General features: G+C 46.7%; 1 protein-coding gene across 2 annotated transcripts in view; it reads right to left on the reverse strand.

The window, feature by feature from the left end:
• The window catches only part of Rfc1 (replication factor C subunit 1), a 72,784-nt gene that overhangs the window by 2,091 nt on the left and 56,211 nt on the right, over nucleotides 1-14,482 (reverse strand). For both annotated transcript variants that reach the window (XM_076546340.1, XM_076546339.1), the window contains exons 15-24: nucleotides 13,426-13,540; nucleotides 11,732-11,823; nucleotides 11,417-11,554; nucleotides 10,315-10,410; nucleotides 9,892-9,990; nucleotides 8,495-8,649; nucleotides 8,253-8,370; nucleotides 4,986-5,131; nucleotides 2,328-2,541; nucleotides 807-998 (exon numbers count right to left, since the gene is read on the reverse strand). In XM_076546340.1, the coding sequence (XP_076402455.1) occupies nucleotides 807-998; nucleotides 2,328-2,541; nucleotides 4,986-5,131; nucleotides 8,253-8,370; nucleotides 8,495-8,649; nucleotides 9,892-9,990; nucleotides 10,315-10,410; nucleotides 11,417-11,554; nucleotides 11,732-11,823; nucleotides 13,426-13,540 (1,365 nt within the window). The remainder of the gene's footprint in view (nucleotides 1-806; nucleotides 999-2,327; nucleotides 2,542-4,985; nucleotides 5,132-8,252; nucleotides 8,371-8,494; nucleotides 8,650-9,891; nucleotides 9,991-10,314; nucleotides 10,411-11,416; nucleotides 11,555-11,731; nucleotides 11,824-13,425; nucleotides 13,541-14,482) is intronic.

Genomic DNA, 14,482 nt, shown 5'->3' on the forward strand with positions numbered 1-14,482 from the left:
CATGTAGATCTGAGGACTCACTGGCTAGCCATCCAGCCAGAGCGGCAAGCTCCAAGTTCAGGGAGAGACCCTGTCTCAAAAACTAAGGTAACAGAAAGAGAAGCACACACACACATGAACACATTCAACACACATGTTCTTTTTTTTTTTTTTTTTTTTTTAAGACAGGGTTTCTCTGTGTAGCTTTGCGCCTTTCCTGGAACTCACTTGGTAGCCCAGGCTGGCCTCGAACTCACAGAGATCCACCTGGCTCTGCCTCCCGAGTGCTGGGATTAAAGGCGTGCGCCACCACCGCCCGGCTACACACATGTTCTTACAGTGCACATGACCATGACCATCACAATGATGGCCTATGTTCTTGCTGATTGGCACTTTCACTACCGTAAGTTTACTTTATAAAAATGAAATTGCAAGGTATGGTGGTGCACACCTTTAATCCCAGCACTTGGGAGACAGAGGCAGGGGGATCTCTGAGTTCAGGACCTGCCTGGTCTACAGAGCAAGTTCCAGGATACTCAGGGCTACACAGAGAAACCTGTCTTGAAAAAAAACATAAAAATGGATGGATGGATGAATGGATTTTAAAAAATAATTGTGTGTGTGCGCGCGCGCGCGTGTGTGTGTGTGTGTGTGTGTGTGTTAAATAAAACGCATCCCATCACCTTCGATTACAATGAGCAAGACAGAATTGTTATTTTCAGCTTACCCTGCTACATGTGGAACAGAACTCAGTACTCCCAAGGCACATTACCCAGAGGAAAAGGTCCTCTCCTTGGAGGTACCCTGTCCATAGCTGCATACACTACCTTGATCATGGCATCGGTCTCTATTGCATCCTGCTCTTTCTCATCAGACTGACTGTCTTCTTCTTGTAACTCTTCATGGTATTCAGAATCCAGTGCTGGGCCTGTGCTGAGTCTCAATGTCTTTACTACCTGAAGTGAGTATGGGGTCAGATGGACCTCCTTGTTATAAGCTCTTGTGAAGGCTGCTTTCACCTGAAATACAGAGGGAAGTGGTTACCTGAGTGCTGGGCAATTCATTTACATCAGTCAAGCTGAAGTTTTGAGAAACGGAGGAAATCCCTTTAAACTATTTGCAAAACAGTTACATACATAATAGAGATGAAGTCTATTCAGTCTCTCTAGAGACATCTGGTGTCCATGTGTTACTAGAGATCCGGTGTAAGCCTTGTGCACACTAGACAACCCCACCACTGAGCTACATCCCCAGCTCATGGCATTTATTTTTTATGGTTTATTTATTTGAGAATTTTGAGCCCACAGTTCAAAAAAAAAAAAAAATTAAGAGTCAGTGATTAAGCCAGGTGTAGTGGCTCACACCTTTAATCCCAGCACTTGGGAGGCAGAGCCAGGAGGATCTCTGTGAGTTCGAGGCCAGCCTGGTCTACAAAGCCAGATCCAGGACAGGAACAAAAACTACATGGAGAAACCCTGTCTCAAAAAACAAAAACAAAACCAAGTTTAAAAGGAGCTGGAGAGAGACCTTGGCAGTCAGTCCACGTCTGGTATACAGAAGGTTCTAGGCTCGATTTCTAGTTCTGGGAAAGGAACACCAGTCCGTTCATCTTTACTATCAAGAGTACTAAATAACTTTTAGCTTCCAGCTTCAAACAGTCAGCATTCCGACAGTGGATGCCTGCTCTAACAGGAAACTGATGCCGTTAAGTCAACTCTAGAGAGGACAAGTCACGGAGACTGTCTTCTAAAGCTGCATCCCTGAAGGCACGCAGAGGTCACATTCCATCGCTAGTGTTCATGGGAGAGCACCAGTGGAACAAATACCGGGCCAGCAAGTAGACTCAGGAAGGAAGAAGTGGGGCACAGGCCTATCATCCCAGAAGCCTGGAAATAAAGGCAGGAGCATCAGGAGTTCGGGGCCAGTCTGGACTAAACAGGAAAAGGAGGGGGAAAGAGAGGAAAGGGAAGGGAAAAGTAGAAGACAAACTTTATCAAGACCCTCCAGCCCTAACCCCGTTCATGGTTTTCTACCCTACACCACCACCTCACGTTTGCCCCAGGCTCATCCCCTCCCATCAAGAGCACATCTGCATTTGCATCTTACACCTGCCCTCCTGTTTTCCCTCAACTTGAGGTCAAGGTGAAAAATACAAACTGGAGTGTCGGATCCCGCAGTCTTCTCTGAGCACTAGCCTGAAATACCGTCTCTGGAAAGCACAGGCCAAAAAGGCAGCGAAGATTCAGGGAGGCGGAACCAACTGTCCAGAGCAAACAGAACACCCCTCAAGCACTGCTGGACAGCATGCTCATTACCAGCAACTGTGGGCAGTGGGCGGTGCATCTCACCTTGGGATCCAGCCTGGAAAAGGGACTGGGCTGGCCACCCCAGCTGCTAACTTCCATGATATTCTCAAAGTCTTCTCTCATCAAATAGTAGGTGTCCATAAGTGTGACAACATGCTGAACTCCTTCTACCCCTTGTGAGGCCAAGGGTCGCACAAGGGCATCTCTGATGTGTGACAGGTAATCCATGTTCACTGTCCTTTTGCTGGAGTAAGTTCTGAAACAGGACACACATCTTCATTTTTCAATCGTTTCAATGGCACCCCATTACCAACCCCCCACTTTAGATCATCACCACCAGTCAACCAGGCACAGTTCCAAGGCTTTTTTATCTTTTCAACATGTAATTATTTTAAAACATGTAAATTATTTCACAGATCCTTTTAATGAACAGTATTTTGTCCTTAGGGAAACAGCTCTTAGGGCGGCCAGATGGCTCAGTGGGCGTAGGCACTTGCCATGCAAGCCTGATGACCTGAGCTGGACCCCAGGACCTCCAAGGGAAGGAGAGGACCAACTCTATCCTTGGACCTCCACAAGCACTCTAGCATGCAGACGGACACACATCATCAACCGACCAATAGCAGCTCCTTCAACATCTAGCAGAACACTGTATTCAAAATGAGACCCTAAAAACAGACACAGAATTCAAGTCACAGAATCGATGACCTGAAATGTGAAAAGGTTTTGGCCAGGTATGGTGGTGGATGCCTTTGACTCCAGTGCTCTGGAAGAAGAGGCGGGAAGATCTCTCCAGGAATTCAAGGCTGGCCTGGCCTGGTCTACATGGAGAGCTCCAGGCCGGACAGGGTTACATAGATATAAATTTCAATAAGCATTGTAACTTAACCAATAAACCAGAACTTGTAAGTTAGCTATGTGTTCCTATGCATCCACCCTACACTGCCGGTCCAAGTCTAATAATGTTCGGTGGGCCGCCTGCCGTTAACAGGGCACTGGGACATCCAGCACTCCACCCACTCGGCTCCAAGGCAGTTTTCCACGTCTTTGCTCTGACAGCCAAGCAAACACTGGTTCTACTCCATCTGACTCCATCGAACACCCCAACAACTGTGTCTCTGTGCTTAGCCCCACCACAGCCATATGTATCAGCACGTCATTCCCAGTCCCAAACACTAAAGGCATCGGAAAGAGCAGTGAGATTTCCTACATTAGTGCCAGTCCTGCAGGAGTAGGTGTGTGACTCTTAGGTCTGACTCTAACAGACAAGACTGTACATAAACACCTCCTGTGCACTTCCTCATGTCTACACTCTGAGCCTCCCAGGGCAGGGTTTTCCTAAACCCCACAACTGCAGAGCGTGTGCTTGCCAAGCTGGGAATAGTCTATGCCATCCAGAGGAAGCAGGGAAACAGGTTCTGGGCTGCTGAGAACTAGAATGTTATCAGGAATTAACTTTCTGGGCTGGCGTGGTGGCACAACCCTTTAGTCCCAGTACTCCAGAGGCAGAGCCAGGCGAATCTCTGTAAGTTCAAAGCCAGCCTGGTCTACAGAGTGAGTTCCAACCCAGCCAGGGCTATACAGAGACCCTGTCTCAAAAAAACCCAAAAAATAAAGAAATGACTTTTTCCTCTCCCAAATACTGGCAGTCCCTTAAGGTAAAAAACTGAGCAAAATAATATTTGTAATGCCACCATTCTAAGTTTTTACAATTGCCTCTAGCCTGGCAATATCATCCCAGGTACTTCAAGCTGGAGGACCTCAGGCTGGGTGTGGAAGTGACACTGGCAATTCCAGCAAGCCCCAAACAGCCTGGGGGCTCCCCCGTCTCCCATGCCACAGAACAGTCCTCCAGATCTCCCTCACTCTGACGGAGCAGCCTCCGTTTTATAAGGACCTGGGGACGGCACTGTGCCTACCCAGAGAACCCCTCAGGGAGACAGTAACTTCGGGTGGTTTTAATCACTCGGTGTTAGAGCAGCAACAGACAGCTAGGGTGGAACAGGACTCTTGCCATGAGGTCGCACGAGGGAATTTAAGGGAACCGAAACTTCCCAGGCCAGGAACTGCCTCGCCTTTACACAGTGGCCAGGGTGGATCTGGATCCAGCAGTAACAGCCAGGCCAGAAATGGAAATGGGATTCTTCAGCAGCCTTCGTGGGCATAAGCAGATCTTTCACACTGAAAAGCTTATAAACATTAATAAACTGTGACAAACTCGAGTACTTTTGAACTTTAAACATTTCCAAGTGTATTCACCTTCATTATCCGCATGGCAGATAATGACACTCCTGCGTGTGCCAACCTGTGTCCCTATCTCAGTCAGGACTGGGTCAGCTTTCTAGTAAAACAGGTAGAAGCTGTTTCTTCACATTAACTATTCTGAAGAGCAGTGTTATACCACTAAAACAGACATGCTTCCAATAACAAAAAATAGCAGACCTCAGATGGTTTTAAAAAATGTCCCTTAAATCAGGACACAACTGCCATCTGTCTGTTTTTTGTTTTTTTTTTTAAGTTTCATGCTGACATCAGAGGATAGGATTCAGGCCAAATGGCAGGAACTTATCCAGGATCATTTAGCTGATGAGCAATACCGTCAAACCTCAAACTTCAAGCCGTCTTCAAGCGCGTACCATCCTTACGGAGTAGGGCAATGCACCTACCACCAAAATAACAGGGATGCACGAATTCACTTACCTGAGACTCATGTGCAAGGCGAGGTCCTGAACAATCCGATCATGTTTGCCCGTGGAGGAGTACTTCCCCAGCCAGCTTGGGAAGGAGGGAAACTGAGTCATATAGCCCCTCATCAACTCTCCAGGAAGAACACTGGCATAAATGGCCTGGGAGAGGGTAAAATCAAACATAGTCCAGAATTTTTTTTTTTTTTTTTTTTTTTTTGGTTTTTTTGAGACAGGGTTTCTCTGTGTAGCTTTGCGCCTTTCCTGGGACTCACTTGGTAGCCCAGGCTGGCCTCGAACTCACAGAGATCCGCCTGGCTCTGCCTCCCGAGTGCTGGGATTAAAGGCGTGCGCCACCACCGCCCGGCCATAGTCCAGAATTTAAATGTGGTCTAAAGTTATTTCTTTAGCAGCTCTCCTCCCCATTGGGAGGTATGAAGAGGTGGAAACTTAACCCAACTCTGAAGGTAGGGTCACTGCAAAGTGATTTGGAATAGGGAAAGTCACTACAATGGAGCTCTCCTAAGTGAATGCCGGATGCTCTATAAGAGAAAGAGAGATCAAGCACACGTCCACCTTCCGCCATGATACACTCTACCACCTCAGCACTCTTTACGCAAGGAGGCCATCACCAGACACAGGCTCCTCATCTCCCAAAACGGTGAGCTCAAGAAACTTTTCTTTACGGTTTACCTAGTTTGTGGTCAGTGCATTATAGCACTCAAAAGTGGACTGGCACAACAGAATAGAGACTGGGCAGAGTTTAGTAAAGTGCTTGCCAGCCCAGCATGAGGACCTGAGTTGGATCCCAACAGCCATGGAAAAGCCAGGCATTATAATGCAGGCTTGTAACCCCAACACTGGAGAGGAGACAAGAGGATCCTGGGGACTCAGGGACCAGCCACTGTAGCCTAATCAAGCTCCAGGCCATCAAGAGACCCCAGCTCTATTACCCGGGGGCTGGAGAGATGGCTCAGTCATTAACACTACTTAGTGCTCTTCCAGAGGACCCTGGTTTAGTTCTTAGTGCCCACACTGGGCTGCCTCTAACACCAGTTCCAGGAAGGTCCAATAGACTTGCCTCCCTGGGTACCGGCACTTGTATGCACGTAGCCACACAGAGACAGACAGACAGACAGTCATCTACTATAGATAGATGGATGGATGGATAAACAGACAGACGGGGGAGCTGGAGAGATGACTCAACAGGTAAGAGCGCTTACTGGCCAGGCATGGTGGCGCACGCCTTTAATCCCAGCACTCAGGAGGCAGAGGCAGGCGGATCTCTGTGAGTTCCAGGACAACCAGGGCTACAAAAAGAAACCCTCTCTTGAAAAGAAAAAAAAAAGTGCTTATTATTCTTCCGAGGACACAAGTTCAGTTCCCAGCACAACTAGTGGTGTGGCTCACAGCCACCTCTAACTCCAGCTCCAGGGGATTCGATGCCCTCTTCTGGCTTGCTTACACACACACACACACACACACACACACACACACACACAGCATACATTTACACAGACAGACAGCTACATGCATGTGTATACACACACACAAGAAAAAAAAACTAAGTATAGCAGTGCACACCTTTAATCCCAGCACTTAGAAGGTAGAAACAGGCAGATCTCTCTGAGTTCAAGGACAGTCTCATCTATAAAGAGAGCTCCAGGCCAACCAAGGCTACACAGTAAGACCCTGCTCAAAACACAACCAAACAAAACAAAACAAACAAAAACCCAGGTAGACAGCACCTGATGACTAATTCCCAAGGTTGGCCTCTGGCCTCCACACAGATGTGCGTGCACACACAGACACCAGTGCACAGAGGTGAAGTGGAGAGAAGAGGAAGGGAATGAAAACAGAGACTGCAATCCACCCTGGTCTAAAACTGTCTCAGGACACCTTGCGGCCTCGACCAGCCAACCTCCATGACCCATCATTTCCCTGATGCCAATACCATAAGGCAGAATCGCTAAGGGGAATGTGGTCATCTTCAGCATAAGCAAGCGAAGGCACAGGGCGATGAGAGTGTGAACTGGCGAGGTGAGAACACACTAAACTGCCACCAGCAAGAGGCAAAGGGGAGGGGTAGTGTGACTTGAGACGTCTTCTCTGGCCAGCGTTTTCAGTTTTCTGAAGGCTTGAATTAAACTTTCCATAAACGTTGTATCCTGTCTTGGTCTAATATTTTCTCACAAGTTTCCCTTAGGTAATCTCTGTGAACCACCCTGGAGCTGGGCACGGGAGCTTCCTGCGATGTTTTCCTACCAAAACTGATGCTTGGAGAACAGTGTGATATAGTGCTGTTTCTGAGCTTAATATTACTTCTTTAAGATAAAATCTCAAATGTACAACCACTAAGGAAAGGAAACTTTTTTGTACCAATTTTATAAAAGTAAACAGATCTGCACTTTTTTGATTTTCAAGCCAATGTATGGGTACAATTGAGAGAAGGTCGGGTGTGGTGATATTCACCTGGAGAGACCAACATAGGGCAGCCACAAGTCTGAGAGCAGCTTGGTTACAGAATGAATCCAGGCTAACCAGAGCACCACAGCTCAGGACTTAAACAACAGAACAGAGAGGGCAGTTTTCTGGAAACCGTGTTTGTTCCTCAGACCAGTGATGCTGCTGAGCAGACAGCAAACTCAGAGCTGCGGGACGCATTAGTGGTAGAGGGCTGCTGTCTTGCACGCACAAGGCTCTGGAATAAGGATGCTTTTAAAGATCAAGTGTATAGTGAATCTGTTTTCACGGCACCTCACATCAACTGACCTCTGCAACAAGGAAGAAGCCTGTGATCCCTGCCCTGGCTGTACTTGTTCTGGGAGGGACTCTGCACCTCCTTCCGAGACGCCACAAACGCACCAAGATTCTGCAGGCAGAACCGCAGATGACACTCCTGATGGCCACCTGTGGCTAGAGCTGACACCTAGACTTCTTATTCCCATTCCTCCGCTACATTAAAACACTTCTGAACAAATAAAGACAACAGCGACCAGAGTATTTTTCTCTAAACAGTCAGTAATTGCCACAAAGACCAGAGACGGCTCAGCAGTTACGGGCACTGGCTGCTCTTCCAGAGGACCTGGTTTGGTTTCCAGCACCCACATGGCAGCTCACAACCATCAGTAACTCCATTTCTAGGGCGCTGGTGTGCTCTTCTGAGCTCCACAGGCACCAGCATGCACCCATGCAGGCAAAACCCTGCACACGTAAAATAAATGTTAACTATGAATACAGGAACCGTGAGAGCCTTCTCCAGCCGAGGCAGGCCCACACTCACCTGTGTGGGCAGAAGACTCCAGTTTTGCTTACTCCGGATCTGACTGTCCACTAAGTCACCGTCACAAATGCTGTCTGCGGCCCGGCTTATGAGCATCAGGTGCTTCTTCATGTCCCCCCTGCGGAGAAGAACCAGTCCGGGTTACACTCTCCCTCCCAGCCGCTCTGCACGCACATGCGTGCGCGGCCTCCGCCGTGCGGGAGGGTCCTAACCTGCCCTCACTGCCTGCCCTCAGTGCTTACCCTGCAGCCACAGGCTTCACATGGAGGTAGTTCTCCTGGACAAAGAGGGGGGCTATGGAATAGTCATGGAAAAAGAGATCCGATTTGTCCATCAGGGACATGTGTGCAGTCTCCTCTCCAGCTGCAAACACTTTCCGGGCAACGTCAAATGGACCCTGCAAAGAAGGGTACATAATGACCGAATGACCCAACCCAATCCTGGGAAAGACATGGAGCACCAGGGCCTTCAGTGCCCGCGGAGGAGAGTGGCAGAGCCTTCAGGGGTCCCAGATGAACAGTTCACAACACCTTCATCATCACTGCCAAAATCTGGGAGGACGAAGATGGCCTTCAATGACCAAATGGGTAAATAAAGTGATACATATCCAGGCCTATTACTCAAAAACTTTAATCAAAAATACAGCCAGGAGGGCTGGAGAGATGGCTCAGAGGTTAAGAGCACTGCTTGTTCTTCCAAAGGTCCTGAGTTCAATTCCCAGCAACCACATGGTGGCTCACAACCATCTGTAATGAGATCTGGTGCCCTCTTCTGGCCTGCAGGGATATGTGCAGGCAGAACACTGTATACAGAATAAATAAATAAATCTTTTTAAAAAAAAAAAAAAATACAGCCAGGAATGGTGGGACACACCTGTAATCCCAGCACTTGAGAGATGGAGTTCAAGGTCAGCCTCAGCTAGACTCTGTCCTACAGCCAGCCCAACTGAGCTCCAGGCCACACAATCTCGAAAGACCAACGAAACAACCAAAAAGGACGGGAAAGGAAAAGAGACATGACGGAGCCTTAAATGTACACAAATGAACTCTCCAGTGCGGAAGAAGTCTTTCTCCAAAGACCATATACTATCTGACTCCCATTGTATGAAACCCAGGAAAAGGCAGAGCTATAGAGATGGAAAAGACTGGTATTGGTGCACGCCTTTAATCCCAGCACTCCCAGGCGGATCTCTGTGAGTTCCAGGCCAGCCTGGGCTACAGAGTGAGTTCCAGGACAGGCACCAAAGCTACACAGAGAAACCCTGTCTCAATAAAACAAAAAAAACTTATCATCACTCTAACGAGCAAAACCGAGCACAGAGGTAAGTGACAGAGACCCCAGCTTTGGAGGTTAAACACCTAATTCCCAGCAGCACAAAACCATGCTGGCCATGAATGCAGGCAGAAAGTGCACTGAAAAAGCCACCCTGCACGATGAAGCCTGGGTCTCCCGTGAAACACCCACTTCTGGAATCTGTAACGACGATGACCACGCTTGAGGAAAAGTGCACTGGCCCGCCGCTGTCTACAGGTCTGACAAGTCCTTGGGCTCACAGGTCCATCAAGGAAGTACGCTGTCCACAAAGACCGTACAAGCAGGACAAGAAACACTTCAGAACTAAGAAGGGAAACACGGTTACCAGTTTGATGTCCTTCTTGGCCCTCTGAGAGTCAGCCTTGGCTTGGTCGTAAGTCAGTGCCTTGCTCTGTGCACACCACATGCTCATATTATGTAAAACCTACAAGAAAGGTCAGTGAGACAATGTCAGGACGAGGAAGGGCTGCTGGTCTCCTAAGAATGAGGGGGCAAAAGAATTCACAGCTGTCAAGAGCTGGAGAGACGGCTCCGCAGTTAAGAGCACTGGCTGCTCTCCCAGCACCCACATGGCAGCAGCGCACAGCCACCTGTAACTCCATTTCCAAGGATTCGAATGCCCGCTTCTGGCCTCTGCCAATACTGGCCCACAGTGCAGACATGCATGCAGGCAAAATACCTATGCACAGAAATAATAAAATCAAATTTCAGAAAGTAACAGCTGTCACGTAGTATATATCTGACTCACCTGTCTGACATCTTGATTAGCTCCCAAAATTATTTCATTCATAGCTGGAGGAGGGATCTTTAAACCCTCTTTAAATGCAATAGACAGCATTGCACTCTGAAATTGACAAGCAAGGAAATTATCATTGACCTTTTTCTTTTTTTTTTAACTAATAGCATCTGCAATTCTATAAAAATATTTATGAGATACTTTTAAAATTTGACCCTTGAGCCAGCCAGTGGTGGCGCACGCCTTTAATTCCAGCACTTGGGAGGCAGAGCCAGGTGGATCTCTGTGAGTTTGAGGCCAGCCTGGTCTACAGGGTGAGTTCCAGGACAGCCAGGACTGTTACACAGAGAAACCCTGTCTCAAAAAACCAAAAAACAAAAACTGACCCTTGAGGTTTCATTTGGCAATCAACACACCTTGGATAAACTCATTGGCTACAATATGACATTGTCTAAAGTTAAAATCAACCTTTCTATAAAGATGATAATGTCATTTAAAAAAGAAATTCTGGGCCAGTGTGCTGGCTAGTTTTATATCAACCTGACAGAAGCTACAGTCATCCAAGAAGAGGAAAGGGGATTGAGAAAATGCCTCCATAAGATCAGGCACCTGCAGGGCACTTTCTTAATTAGTGATCGATGTGGAGGGCTTAGCCCACTATGGGTAGTGCCATCCTTGGGCTGGTGGTCCTGGTTTCTATAAGAAAGCAGACTGAGCAAGCCAATAAGCAGGACCCCTCCATAGCCTCTGCATCAGCTCCTGCCTCTGTTTGAGTTCCTGACTTCCTTCTGTGGCGAACAGTGATGTGAGCCAAAAAAACCCTTTCCTCCCCAAGTTGCGCTGGGTCATGGAGTTTCATCACAGCAATGGGAACCCGAAGACAGCTAGCAGGCTAGCTCAGAGGGTAAAGGCACTTCCATCCCGCCTGCTGCCTGAGACCGGCCCCAGAACCTGCATGGTACAGGAGAGAACTAACAGACAAAGGGTGCCCTCTGACCCCCACACACACGCTACTGCACATGCATGAGCTCACAAGTGTGTGCTCTTGGACACGCAGGGACACGCACCAAATAAATCTGTTGTTTTCGTTGTTTTTTAATGACAATCATCATACCTTAATCTGTTCAACCCGAGGTCTTTGGAAACGAAGATCAAAACAATAATGAACCAAAGAGCGAATTTTGGGGTGATTTCTGTCATTGCACATACAAATGATGGGAATTTTAGTATGCTTTATCAGGCCTATTAGTTCCTAAAAGGCAAATTTAGAACATAAAAATCATTATTAAAAAAAAAACAGATATTATGCAAATTATATATTTTAGTATTTTTAAAAAAGCCCTCAATTGCTATGAATATCCATGCATATAACCCGTATTTCTTCATCTAAATCCCAACAGTAAAACAAAAAGACAGAGCGTTGCGTTACCTGAATTCCGCCCCTGTCCTCACTGCCGGCCATGCCGTCGACCTCATCCATGATGAGAGCATGCTTCGAGCTTACTGAAGGAGTTGTTCCACCTGGCCAGGAGTGAGATGGGACAAAAACACAGTGTGAACACGCTCAAACTGCCAGTTCCCAGAAGTTCTAAACACATTCAAGTTTGGACAACTGCAGGAGTTACGCCATGAGAAGAAACTCTCCCACCCTTCTGCAGTCCCAGTTCTTCTCCCCAGCAGCTCCCTTAAAGGTGTGCCTTGTGGTTTTCCACTTAATCAGTGACCACTGATCCATTTCCATCCATCCATCCATCCATCCATCCATCCATCCATCCATCCATCCATCCATCTATAGATAATATTTTTTTTCCTTAAGATTTATCTACCAGGCAGTGGTGGCACACACCTTTAATCCCAGCACTTGGGAGGCTGAGGCAGGTGGATCTCTGCCTGGGCTACAGAGCGAGTTCCAGGACAGCCAAGGCTACACAAAAAAACCCTGTCTCAAAAAGCAAAAAACAAAAAACAACAACAAAAAAAAACCCTAATAATAAAAAGATTTACTTATTTTGTGTATACTAGTGTTTTGTATGCATGAATGTCTACACACCAGGAGAGGGAATGTCCAACCCCAAGAATACTTCTTTTTTAATGTAATTTAATATTTGACTTTATAATAATAAACTATTAATATTATTATAAAAATTTAGTTTATTGATGAAATATTAAGATGCTTCCAAGCTTTTGCTATGACATATTAATAATTAAATATCCCATATGTATGTATGTGTCTATGTGTGTTTGTCTGTCTACAGTGTATGTGTGTGTGTGTCTGTACACACAACATTGTGCACACATTAAAGTATAATGACAGCTAAATTCCAAGAACTGGAATTTCTAAATTAGAAATTATGTATGATTTAAACTTGAGGGAAAATGCCAGATTGCTCAACTGTATGAACTAACAGCCACATACAAGAAGTAGTGTGGAGAGGTAACTGTCAGTACAGTGTTTGCCTAGCAAACACAAGAACCTGAGTTCAAACCCTACAACACACAAAAAATCTTGGGTGTGGTGATGTGTACACACACACACACACACACACACACACACACACACACACACACACAAATAGAAAGAGACTGTGTGTGTGAGAAAGGATATTTTCTGAGCAACTTCTTTCAAAAACTGATTTCTCCCATTAAAAATGCCAAGGTTCTAAGTAAGTCTCCACCGGCACGTTTGATCCTTAACTTACACATCTCCATTTCCCCCACTGTCACAGCCTGAACCACAATGGGCCCCTCATTCTTCAAGGCTTTTTGAACAAATACCATCCCTTTACCGGTGGGTTACAGAATGCCTCACACAATTTCCTCCTCAACCACAGGCCTTACACAGGCCGTATGACCTCATACAGCACACTGTATTTTTCATTTATTTTCCATACTCCTTTCCAGGATTCACCTGGGACTTGTCTAAAATCATACAAAATGAACACTAGGTGTATGTACACATATTGATCACATTCTCAGAACCCTCTCAGACCAAAGCAGGTAACCACTGCTCCAGGAGTTACGTCAGAGGCCTTTCCTGTCTTGGCCCAGGATGCTCACCACACAGTGGTGCTCACCACACAACACTGAGTGACTTGTTCTCAAACCACATCTGTAGCCACATACTTGTATAAAAGCCTTTGATGCTGGTGTTGTTCAAGGATTCAGCAACAACTGCTTTCAAACTGTTCTTACTCCGAGTGTCACTTGCATTTAGTTCCACGTAACTGTAGCCCAATTCCTAATCAAAATATTGGAAATTGTTACTATCACAGTGCAAATGATCCCCCACCGGGGGGGGAGCTAATTAAGGAACAGAGGTCCCAAAACTCATATAAAAAACCACGAATAAAAATATTAAGTATGAGTTCGAGGCCAGCCTGGTCTATAGGGTGAGTTCCAGGTAAGGCGCAAAACTACACAGAGAAACCCTGTCTCGAAAAACCAAAAAAAGAAAAAAAAAAAAAAAATTAAGTATGATACTAACAGACCACAAATTTAACATTAAATTTACTAGTATTAGGGATTTTTTTTTTTTTTTGTATTAGAGATTCTTAAACCATACAGACAAACAACACACACAGAAGTTTGCTCTTAAAACCGCAGCTGGTCAGCCAGGTGCAGTGGCTCACACCTGGTTATCAGACCACCTGCCACAGCATCACAGTGAACTTCAAAATGGCCCCAAAGAACAAGAGTGGGAAGGGAGGGAGGGCACCAGTACCCAGACACAGAAGGACCGAGGAACCCTACCTAGCACCAAGTGGCAATGCTGCAGGGCAGAGGGAAAGCGTGGTCCACAGGGCCCTGGACTGCCTGCAGCTACGGCACCTACGGGGGCCTGGGAACACAGCCTCCACATTGAAGGGGAAATGGATTCTATTATAACAGCCAAGAGAATAACAGGTGTGGGACAGCTGTTCGCTCTCTTTGGTTTTATAAACATACTGTGCCATGGAACTCACCATGTAGGCCTGGCTGGCCTTGTTTCACAGAATTCCACCTGCCTCCCCAGTGCTGGGATTACGGACACGCACCTCCACACCCGGCCACAATAGTGGTATTTTTAAAGGAAGCAGTGACAAACTTCACCTGAGCCGAACAAAGTTCTGCAGTCTGGCTTTAGAACAATGCACACTGTGGGTCTGCACACCCAAGAGCTGTCTGCTCCCTGCAGGTTTGA

The sequence above is a fragment of the Peromyscus maniculatus genome, chromosome 10 (assembly GCF_049852395.1).
Source record: "Peromyscus maniculatus bairdii isolate BWxNUB_F1_BW_parent chromosome 10, HU_Pman_BW_mat_3.1, whole genome shotgun sequence".
NCBI lineage: Eukaryota > Metazoa > Chordata > Mammalia > Rodentia > Cricetidae > Peromyscus > Peromyscus maniculatus.